Genomic DNA, 12588 nt, shown 5'->3' with positions numbered 1-12588 from the left:
GGTTTCTATTCCAAGTCATCAAACAGAAGATTTATGTGAGGATCATGCTGAAATTATGTAGTCATGCACTTATAAAATTCTACTTAAACTACTTGGACCAAGGTACAACAATAAAAAATTATTTTAGTTCAAAGTTGAATGACTTAAATATGCTATAATAATAAAAAGTTTTAATGCTTTAGATTAATCAAAACCGACAATAAGCATTTATAAAAGGTTTATATTCATAATAAATGCTTTTCATTGGAACTTTTGACAACAGAATTAAATAATAAATAGTTTTTAAGATAATCTGCATATTAGAATTATAATAATTGAGCATTTTTTTATTTTAAATTATAATTTAACAGTAATTTTTTTTACAGTTTTATTGTTGAATAAATAAACGCAGCATTGCTTAGATAGGAAACATAAAAAAGTTGCCCTCAGACTTTTGAATAGTAGTGTAGTGTAAAGGCTGATTTATATTTCTGCGTCGAGTGATCGCTGTGACCCACGGCACCTGCCTTGTACGCAGTCGTGAATTTATACTTCTGCGTGCTGTTTGTTTTGCTGTGCAATAACACTTTCGAAACGCTAGCTGGCAGTAGGTTTTTATGTTCCTCTTCTTTGTGGGTGTTTTGTTTTTTCTGAACACACTACCTTAATGTACAAGTAGCTACTGTAAAACTTACTCATACAGAAGCGGGAACTGGTGGACATGCAACGACTTTAATCATAAGATAAACACAAAACAAAAGTTTCCATCTGGAGCTCCTTCATGGGACTCCACACTTGTAAACAATCGCTCCACCGTCCACGCTCTTAGCACGTCCACGCTCGTCAACATTGCGACGTTTACGATGTTGCGACATGTATACTCCAAAAATGTTTACTTCTGCTGAAACAACACAATTCTTGTAATTTCTTTGGCCAATTTATTTGTTTTACGTTCAGTATACTTACATTTGTTAACCATTGACAACAATGGTTCATGACAACATGAAGGAATCTGGCCGGTCCAACTACATGGTTAGGGCATGTGTAGTTCCCAGATTTGAGTGCGATTGAATTTAAAAAATGCTGACAGTAAAAGTAACCTTAGGTGTTTAAAGTTGATAAGACGTGTTAGAGTTTAATCTTCACTTTAGTTTTGAGTAGGTTTTCATGTAATGCTTTGAGTTTTGAAATTACCACCTTCAGAAGCACACATGCTTTGGGTGTTGGTAGCTTAATTAGCAAAAATGCAGTTTGTTGCTTTGCTCAGTGAGCAATAGCTGTTTTAAAATTAAATCTGAGATCAGTCTCAATCAACTGTAGATGTAACTCATAAAATATGCTTAAAATAGCTCTTTAATGTTCATTTAGGATAACTTTTATGCATTTTATGGACAGTTGAAGTCAGAATTATTTGGTTTATTTTTATTCTACAATTTGTTTTAACGGAGAGAAGATTTCTTCAGCACATTTCTAAACATAATAGTTTTAATAACTCACCTCTAATGACTGATTTATTTTACCTTTGCCATGATGACAGTAAATAATATTTAAATAGATATTTTTCAAGACACTTCTATTCAGCTTAAAGTGACATTTAAAGGCTTAACTAGGTTAATTAGTTTAACTAGGCAGGTTAAGGTAATTAGGCAAGTTTTTATATTATGATTATTTAATCTGTAGATATTCCATGAAAATTATAGCTTAAAGGGGCTAATAATTTTAACCTTAAAATGTTTTTTTATAAAATTAAAAAGTTATTTTTTCTAGCCGAAATTAAACAAATAAGACTTTCTCCAGAAGAAAAAATAGTATCATACATACTGTGAAAATTTCCTTGCTCTGTTAAACATCATTTGGGAAATATTAAAAAAAAAAAATTCAAAGTGGGTGAATAATTTTGAATTCAACTGGATGTTTAAAATGTATTTAAACTTTTATTTGATAAAGTCAGGTTGGAACAAGTTTGTTTAGTTAAACAATTTTTTTGGATGGAAATCCTGCCCTCAATTAAATTGAGTTCATCCAATGAGTTTTTTTTATATATATATATATATATATATATAGTTACATTTCATGAGCAGCGCCGGACTATACATGTACGCTAGATGCAGAACTATAAATAAGCCTTAAGGGACTCTTCGTGGTAGTTTATTTGTTCATTGTATGAAAGAAAGCTGCCAAACTAAAAGATTCTACTAAAAGTCGCACAAACTCAAAATAAGCAAATCGTAACAGAATTTGAATTTCTATGTTTTTACCGTCCAATAACTTCGCTGTTATTTCTTACCAGGTTTGCAAGCATCGCCCTCTAAACACACTGGCTACTCTGTGCGGATGGAGAACGCAGTTCCCATAGTAACACAGGCCCCCGGTGCCCAACCTCTGCAGATCCAGCCAGGCCTTCTGACACAGGTACAGCCAGACATTGCCCCCATCGCCACAGCAACACAAAGCCACATTTCCAAAACTAATTACACCCCTCAGCCTTTCCCAAATTCTCAATTACATCCGAGTTTGGCTCCGACGAGGAGCAATTAGCATGACCTACTTTGTTTTAATGATATAAGTATAATTCACTCTCCCCTCAACGAAATCCAGAAGACACTCTCATTTCATGGCCAATAGATTAATTGAAGCCGGGTTGGATTTATCTCAGCATGCTCTGCTGTAGCAAACGCAATGACCTGCCTTTCCCCTTCCGGAGATTTTCCCCTCAATGATGCTTTGCTTTCCTGCCTCCACTGAGGTCTAGGAAACTGTGCTTCTTTCCTGGAGTTAACAGGAAGTCACGCTTTGATGAGCAAGACTGAGGTTGGCTTTAAATGAGGTCTGTAGATGCTGAGGGATTTGTCGACCCTCGGGAGCCACAAGGAAGGGCCCAGACGGCTTTTAAATTCGAGACGTTCAGAGCTGTTTAGCCAATTTGTAATTTATCTACAACTTTTTCAGAACTGCTGAGCTGAGCGCTTGTTGCTTTTTTGAAGATTATACTCTTAGTTCAGGCAAAGAATATTAACACACACTCATGCCATTCCGAAGGCACACGACTTTCTTTATTAAACAATATTCTAGCTGTACATTTTGCTTAAATCATAATGACTCGTCAGCAAATTTGTCTATTTTCCACATCTTGTAGTGTTGAGTGAAAAAAGGCAAACATTTAAGTTGATATTTACTGAAGCTCTTAATATCAATTCTAGTTGTTCACAACAATGTCTATAATGCTAATAATGACATTATGAAATTAACATTACACAACATTAAATCATTGACAGTCAGACAGCCAGTCAGAATCAATCCTACTGTGAAGAGCTTTAGCATTTAAAGTGACCTGATCTGGGTATAAACAGATCTTAACAAATCAAGCTGAATCCACTAGATGAAAATATTGAATGAATGAATGAATGAATGCCAAGCTAAATTTTGTTATTTTTGTCAGCTTATATGGGTTTTATAGTGTGTGTTCAGTTTAGTTTTCTAGGTTTGTTGTATCCAAACCAAAAAGATATTGATACATTAAGGCATGGCTCCTGTAGACTGAACTGAAAACTAAACAAAAGTATTGTAAAAGCCTAAACCCCCTATAAAATGTTTTTAATTTAAACTAGGGTTGCATGGTTTACCATTATTATGGTAGTATCACAATACTACTATGGCTGAAAAAAAAATACTGCCGATGCCACTGTGGTTTGTAAACGGTAGTATCGTCATTAATAGTTTATCATTCATTCATTCATTCATTCATTTATTCATTCATTCATTTATTTTCTTTTCAGCTTAGTCCCTTTAATGGTTTATCTAGAATAGATAATGCTGGATGTGGAAAAGTCACCAAAATGATCACACGTTTGTGCAACATTAGACCATTTTATTTGAATAGTCTGTGGAGCCCTTAAAGGTTGCATAACTGTGTAGAATTGGCACCTTTTATGGTAGCCTATTGCATGTTTTCTATTTTTTTAACGCACATCTAAATCGGTTCATTTCTGTTTCTGTCAATATAATTTAGTAGCTACAACAAACGCGACAATCTCTTAAAAAGAACTATTCACAAAGTGAAATTTGCAATTATTTTGGATTGTTACTTGATAAGACTGAGGAAAAAAATAGATGAAAAACCCAAAATAGCAACAGGAAACATTGAAATAATTTTGACCACTTCATATAGCCAAATTTTGTTGGAAAATGCTCTTTTGTAACAAATTTAATTCGGTTTAATTTGTATTTGTATTTTTATTTATTTATTTATTTTTTGGTCAGTTATCTGCAAAATAAAAAGAATGAATCCATTTTAGGTTAAGTGGGGTGCAAAAAATACTTTTTGACCTTAAGGGAATTATGAGTTACATTCAAATAGGCCTATTATAACATAAAATATAGTATATCTGACAAATTTTATATAATTTGAGTTATGAATTACAGTATTGCTATACTACTTGGTATCGTGATACTTAAGCTGGTCTAGTATCGTAAGATTAATTAATGATATCGCGACAACCCTAAACTGAACTGCAGCTGAGTTTATTGGATGAGAATTAATAGCCATCCTATCTGCAGTCTTTTTTTTTTTTTGGTGTACACTAGAGTTATTCAAATGAACAGCAACCGCACTTGAGTTGTTTTTAATTTAAACAAATTTAAAGGCGTGCTTCAAAAACATGGTGCCTGAGTCATATCTACAACTTTCATGATAAATTGACACCATTTTTGCTGAATGGACTCGATTTGACCACTGATTACTGATTTAATTTGACAATTGGGAGATTGATCATGTTGTCTTGGTTCATTTTATCTCCTGGCTGACCAAAAAATGAACAAATTTGTAATTCGTCCACCATAAAAAAGAAAGTCATTGATTCGCCTTCAGCAGCTAATGAGCCAAGCATACTGGATCAAGGTCAGGAAGATCCAAACATTTCGGGTCGCAGCGCTAGTAATACTGTAAACACAAAATGCAGGAAATACAAGATAGTTAAAGATAGAATAAAAATAAATTAAAGATAGCTACCTGTTTTGTTTTGGTTTGTTTTTTTCTCGAAGCAAAGAGTCCCTGACCCAGCCACAGTGCATAATCTGCACTAAAGTTTTTGCTAATGAATGCATGAGGCCCTCCAAATTAATAAGACATTTGTAGATGACCCATCCCCAATACCGCAAGGGGTACCCAAAACAAATGGCTTAGTGAGGTTTTGCTTTTATATTTTACATTAGGCTATTATTTGTGCAGAAACATATCTAGATATAGTAATAAACACACCATTTGTTTGAAACAACATTTGGTTGTCATACATATACTGCAAACTTATATAAGCGATAATGTCAATAAATGTGGAGGGGGGCCTTACAATATTTTCCAGGGGAAAAAAGGGGGTTTTCAGGCAAAGAAAGGTTGGGAACCGTTGCTTGAGTACATCTTCAATGTTCCTCACGTTCAAGAAAGCCTGTGCATAAATTCCACTGGTGATTATCACAGTGCTGGATTGGGAAAAGCAGTTGGGGATTGGGATGCTTGTTCATTACTACTGTAGGGCCTCAAGCGGCTTTTCTCCCCCTTCAATCCAATCAGCCTGGCCACATCGCTCCTGGTGCCAGTGGAGTGGGTTTCTAGAAGGCCTCTGCCTTTATCTGGAACAGGAATGCAGAAAATGCGAAAACAATTGGCGATGGAGCGGCGGTGCTTTCAGAGCCCTGGGGGTGACAAAAGGCTTTCACCCTGCGAGGGCAGAAAAGCTGTTAGAGGGGTGGTCGAAGAGATGGCCTCGCATGGAAAACTCTACTCTTATCTGGGTTAGCGTTTCAGGCCAGACGGTACAATTACACAACCCAGCCCAGAGTGAGAAAGGAGGATGCAGAGTGTCAGGAATGTAGGCAAAGGGCTTTAGGGACATAGTTCGGATGAAATTATTTGTGTCACAAGAGGAAGAAGTATGTAGAGGTGTTGACATGTACTTGAAGTATGCACTTTTAGGCCTTGTGCATCTGGAAAAATTTAATGTAGAGATAGATGCAAATGTTAAACTGGTAAATTTTCAGTTTCTATCAGATCAGCTGTAAGGTTTTGTTTGTTTTGTTGAGGTTAGAATGATGAAGTGTGTATTTTAAAATATATATTTCCATTTCTTAAGTTGGATTTATTTGATTGACTGATTTATTGATTGATTGATTCTTAATTAAACAGTAAGAGGCAAAAAAACTTTCAGTTTCAGGTGACCTATGAAGTTTTATTTATTATTGCTGCTAAAGGGAATTACAATTATAGTGACAAAAAAAGTTTCCCCACAGGTAAACTGTAAAGATTGAAGGTTGCTGAATTTATACATTTAAATGTAAGTTTAATTTTAAAATTAAAAAATTCACATGCCTTCAGGGTATTTATTTATGCACTTATTTTTGTATTTATATATGTTTTTATTTTTGTTATATCCAATATTCAAATTATTTTATTTATTTGAAACTGCTTGAGTTTTATTTGACTTCTCTGACAAAAACATCAAAAATAAAGGTATATTTAATTTACATAAATAGTTAAAATAACAATAAATGTAACAAATTAAAAGCACAACAAATGATAGCCTGACTGTAGTTTGAAAGTAACTTTGTTCGCACTGAAATTTAACGGGTCCAGTGCTTCCCACACATTGAATTTACTTTGGCTGGCTGCCCAGGTATATTAACGGCCGCCCAAGTATATTTGATGCCACTTATTATTATTATTATTATTATTATTATTATTATAAGGGTTTATTATTATTATTATCATCTTTTTACACTTTTTTGCATCCGCACAAGATAACGAACATCCACGATCGATTAAGTAGTGGAAAATGTTCTCTCACCCTACACGTTTCATACCGCTTTTGTGTGTGCGCGAGAACCGTCAACAGTCTCATGTGCTCTGCATCGACCTACAGAGACTTGATTCGTTCAGGGTTTGTAAATCTCCTAAAATGTCGGGGATTCAACTTTTGCTTTTGCTTTCTAAAGCTGTCGTTAAATTTATGCGTTTTTGCAAGTTTTGTTGGCGTAGGTTTCCTCCGGGTGCTCTGGTTTCCCCCACAGTCCACAGACATGCGCTATAGGTGATTTGGCTAGGCAAAATAGTCCATAGTGTATGTGTTAAATGGAAGTGTATGAGTGTTTCCCAGTGATGGGTCGCAGCTGGAAGGACATCCACTACATAAAACATATGCTGGCTAAGTTAGCCGTTCATTCCGCTGTGGTGACCCCTGATTAATTAAGGGACTAAGCCGAAAAGAAAATGAAAGAATGAATTCTTTAATCTGAACGACTCAGAAAAAATTTACAATATACTCGTACACTGTAAAAAATAATATAACATATATGGATTGAGTAACAATTAATTCGTTTTTTAAAGAATGTAGTTGTTTAAAACTCAAATGCGCAGTTTATTTCTAAAGATTGTGTATATTTTTAAATGTCCTTTGACAATTGCTGAGATGTCCACCTCAAGGTCATGACGGGCGCTCATCGCTCGTGTACCTGGCGAGGGCAGCTGGTCCTCGGCTAAACATACTGACTTGTGTGCCCCTGCCTAATTTGAAAATGCTCATTTTAATTACGTTGGATTTAATTGATATTTTCACTTTTTGAAATTATTCAAAAATAACACCTAAATTCTTATAATAAAATTGATTTGATTTTATTACAGACATTTTTAATTAATTTCAAAGCAAAAAAAAAGCCCTAAAATCAGGAAATTTATTTTATTAAATAAAGTGTACATATTAATATTAATCAAATCTACAAGGCCACAAAATGACTTTTTACACTGCAGAGGATGAAATGTCATCTAAACTGACTGCAAAATGTACTGTATATACACCATTAGAAGTGGTTAACCAGATATAATCAGAGATATTGTTTGTTTTATTCCTTTTTTTTGTCATTTATTTCTCATTTGCTGTATGTTTGAATAATTTGATGGTGTAAATATATTACACATTGTATACATGTACTGAATGCTTTGGCAGTACTGTACAAAATGAACTTGACAGAGAAATAGAGCAGCTTTTACCAATAAGATCACATGGCTCCTGAATGGTAAAGAGAAATAGTGGATTTCTTTTTTCATTTTGGAAAAAAACCTTTAACCCATTGAAAAGAAAAAGTAACAGTGTCATAATGAATGAAAATATTGTTAAAAATCACGTTATTTTTTGTTTGTCGCATTTAGTTAACGATTTATGGGCTGTAGGTAAAAGGTGTGTTTCAATCCAGTTTCCCCCGCTAGTATATTTCAAACCTGTGGAAAGCACTGCAGTCTACTGATAAAGTTGCCCTTAAATAGTTAAAATTCCAGACAAATACCATTATTTTCTTTTCTTGTATTACTGAATGCGTAATCACAGCCTTTCGAAAAGCAAACATGCTTTTTTAAAAAGCATTTTTCCACGGTTCGCCCTCCCTCTTTTGTGCAAGCGCTGTGGCCCATACTGATGGGCTGGTAAATAGATGTGCAAAGGGTATTAAAGAAACAATTCATTAGTTGTACATTAAACTGCTAATCAATAAGGCTGCATTAAACTATTAGAGCTGCAGACAGTCTTCTTCAAGCTCACGTCTCTGGGCAAATTATGCCTGGCACTCCCCGCACTCCTCACCCGCCATACAAAGCAGCTCCTCACAAAGCCTCTGAATGGGGCCCCTGAATTTAATTAAAGTCGGAGCTGATTTGGAAAATGTCTAACACATCAGCACTGCCTGGGAGATGCCACATCTCTTTATTAAGGCAGGGTCTTATCTTTTTTTATAGACAGGAGCCAAGGCCGTATGCAGTATGCAGGGCCCTGTCATCTAGATATTGGTGCCAAGAAATTGAGGGAGGGAAATGAATGAAGTTCCTGCAGAAGTGGTGGCACAAGCTTTTTGTTATTTCACAGGGAGATTTGTATTTATTTATTTTTTTATTTGGTCTGTAATTTGTTTCTTCAGACCGTCCTTCTCACATCATCATTATTTATGAGACCAAGAGAATAATCAGAAGATGGATTTGTTATGAAATTGTGTATAATTGATCTCTTCTGTTTATGTTTTGTTCGAACAGATTCACATATAGTTTGCTTACACTTTATTTCATGGTTTTTTTATTACACTATAGTTGTACATTTAAGTACTGAGTAGTATTCATTAACAACATGTATACCTACAGTCAGTGTTAATTGGTTGGTTGGGAGGGTTGCTCTGTATTTTTGTCATGCTTAAGTACAAATATTGAAACTTTCTTACTGTAATTCTAGAAAGATTTACTTGAGAACAAAATGACTACATTTTAAATCTAAAAATATTAAGACAAACTAACCGAAATGATTCTATTTACTCTTAAGACAAGTAAGAATTGAAGGTTTGATGTTAATTTACTAACCATTAGGTCATCCAAAATGTAGACGACTTTCCTGTCAGATGTTTTTAGCAAAAATTTTGGTCGTTGATAATTCAGAAAGGGTGACACAGTGGCTCAGTGGTTAGCACTGTCAGTTCATAGCAAGAAGGTTGCTGGTTCGAGTCCCAGCTGGGTCAGTTGGCATTTCTGTGTGGAGTTTGCATGTTCCTCCCATGTTGTTGAGGGTTTCCTCTGGGTGCTCCGGTTTCTTTTATAGTCCAAAGACATGCGCTATAGGTGAATTGATTAAACTAAATTGTTTGTAGTGTATGTGTGTGAATGTGTGAGTGCGTAGGTGTTTCCCAGTACTGGGTTGCAGCTGGAAGTTCATCCACTGTGTAAAACATATGCTGTATAAGCGATTCATTCTGCTGTGGTGCCCCTAATGAATAAAAGGACTAAGCTGAAGGAAAATTACTAAATGAATGTTAAACAGCTCTTTCAAAAGCAAATATATACTCTATATTAAGGGTTTAATCAATTTAAAATGATTTATTTCAAATATACTCTAATTAATGATGTACACAATGCAATGAATAATTTTTTTCATATTAAATTTGATTGAGAAATCAAAAGAGCAGAATATTTAAAGTCGAAGTTGATTAGTAGACATTTATAAGAAGTGCGCAACATTTTCACAGTAGATAGCATGTTTTATGCAGGAATATAACTGACAAGCTGCAACAGCTCCTTTAAATATGAGATCAATGTAGCGAATTTTGACGCTCTCGCCAACGAAGCTGAAGGCAGACAGGTCGGTCAGAGTGACCTTGGACGCTCTCACTGCTTTCGGTGTGAACGCACAGTAAAAGCGATCCAGAGTTGTAGTCAAAATAACAGGCAGATGGTCAGTACAGGCAGGCAGCATAAAACGTAAACAAACAAAACAAAGCGCAGGTCAAAAACACGGCAAGGCAAGGAAAACACAACCTAATGTTCACTCACAGTTCAAAAAGACCCAGCAAAGTGTGTGTATTTGTGTGCTGTGAATATAGTCCTGAAATCAGTCCATGAGCAGCTTCAGCTGTAAGTTTGCAGTTAGTCAGGATCAGTAACTGGCGGATTTGTAGTTCTATGTGATCTGTGTTTAGCAGCGATCTGCACAGGTTGAATCGCTGGTGACCATGACAACAGCAATATAACAAAAATTAACATATTTTGTCACGTCTCCACTAAATGCATGTTAAATCAAAAACGTTTAGATTTTTGCCGTGGAAAACAAGACTAACCAATTTTATCCATGTGTGATGTCTCATAACAGTGGTGTCTCTTGAATCTAGGCCCAAATGCTGACGCTACGGTCTCTTAAATAACTAAATGACCCCTTTGGTGGTTGTTTGGCACAGTTTAGCACTTACTAGCGGTCATTTCTCTAAATAGCCGTATCCTTTTTCTCCTCTCTCTAAATATGTGGCTCCAGTACCCTGGCCTGTTTAGCTGCATAGCCATATGATGCAGCAGGTTAACGTTCAGGGTCTTCACACTGATGCCAATTAAATCACACGAGTCCATTTAGGAGTCCATTATAGTAGCCAGTAGACATTCATATACTGGATCGCATAAGCTCTCCTATCTGTAGATTTTTGACCTTCTGCTGGATATGAATCTCTGACCTCTGTATGCTAACCCTGTGTTTTTCCTTCATTCTGACCTTGCAGCAGGCCTGGCCATCTGGTACTCAACAGATTCTCCTTCCTCCAGCGTGGCAGCAGCTCACACACACTTCAGTGCAACACGCCACCGTCATCCCAGACTCCATGACCAGCTCACAGCCTCTGGCTAACTGGAGGTGAGACAGCACTACATCAATTTGACTGTCCACCATTGCCTTTCGGTTTTGAGAAAGCGTTATTATTTTTAAAATAGAGTGCAAATTAGTTCTTCAGTCATTTTCTCTTTTGGAAATTGATTTTTAACAGTGACTAATAAACTGTTGAAGAAGGGCCTATTGTGAGCTCTGATATTGTCAATCGATTGTACATGCTTTTGTTGTGTAATAGTGGAATTTGTGCTGAAAATTTGCAGAAAATTCCCCAATCTGAGAGAAAGCCTGTCAGTCATTTTTTAGCTCCACCCACTCCCCCCAAAAAAATCTAAATACATACAGCCATGAAAACAATTCTGGTTAAATAAAAACTTGTGGATTTTTTAGGTTCAGGTAAAGCTTGACCCTTGACCACAAAACCAGTAATAAGGATCTTCTTATGGAAATTGAGATTTATACATTTTATATAAGCTGTAAAAATAATGTTTTGATAGTATATGATCATATTTAGCTGAGATACAACTTTTTGAAGATCTAGAGGGTTACCAAAAAATACAAATATATATATATATATATATATATATATATATATATATATATATATATATATATATATATATATATATATATATATATATATATATATATATATATATATATCGTTTCACAGCAAGAAGGTTGCTGGTTTGAGCACCTGCTGGGCCAGTTGGCACTCCTGTGTGGAGTTTGCATGTTCTCCCCGTGTTTCACATATAGACATGCGCTATAAGTGAATTGGATGAGTGTGTGTGTGAATACGAGAGTGTATGGATGTTTCCTAGTACTGGGTTGCAGGTGGAAGGGTGCACCCGCTGCGTAAAACATATGCCGGAATAGTTGGCGGTTCATTCTACTGTGGCGACCCCCAGTGTGCGAATTATACATCAGCGGGGGTCAAATTTTCCAGTAATGTTAGTTTGTGTAATACATGCTTTAGTCATTTATGTATTTATTTAAGTTAAATCTGTTTTATTAATAAAACATATTTAGGCTTTTAGTGTTTTGATATTTAATGTATTCTGACCTACAGTATTCTCTGATTAGCTATTTCAGAGGTTACTGTCGGCCAAACTATACAAACTATATGTCTAATTTAACTTTACTTTCAGGCTATATGTAGAAACAAACAAAGTCTTGTGAAAATTTACGGGGTGAAAATTTGTGAAAATTTTCCATTGGTGCTTTGTAGTTGACTTGTAGTTTCAAACTGTTTTTTTTTTTTCTTAGACTGATTGGTGCGATTATGCATTCACAAAGGTATGAACCTTAATAAGGGTAAAAATGATTATTTAACACAGATCAGAATGAACTATTTCTCAATATTAAAAGGTTGACCCCCATACATCTTGTTTTCATGTCCTCTAGAGGGGATTAAGGGTTAAATAGGGGGTTCAATCCCCCCCAA

General features: G+C 35.4%; 1 protein-coding gene across 5 annotated transcripts in view; it reads left to right on the top strand.

Annotated features, from left to right (window-relative positions):
- The window catches only part of hipk2 (homeodomain interacting protein kinase 2), a 197666-nt gene that overhangs the window by 167289 nt on the left and 17789 nt on the right, over positions 1-12588 (top strand). For all 5 annotated transcript variants that reach the window (NM_001443905.1, NM_001443904.1, NM_001443903.1 and 2 more), the window contains 2 exon segments: positions 2270-2391; positions 11038-11168. In NM_001443905.1, coding sequence (NP_001430834.1) covers positions 2270-2391; positions 11038-11168 — 253 coding nt within the window.

The sequence above is a fragment of the Danio rerio genome, chromosome 18 (assembly GCF_052040795.2).
Source record: "Danio rerio strain M-AB ecotype USA chromosome 18, GRCz13ab, whole genome shotgun sequence".
Taxonomy (NCBI): domain Eukaryota; kingdom Metazoa; phylum Chordata; class Actinopteri; order Cypriniformes; family Danionidae; genus Danio; species Danio rerio.
The sequence above is the reverse complement of the archived record's forward strand: the minus strand, read 5'-3'. Positions and strand labels throughout refer to the sequence as shown.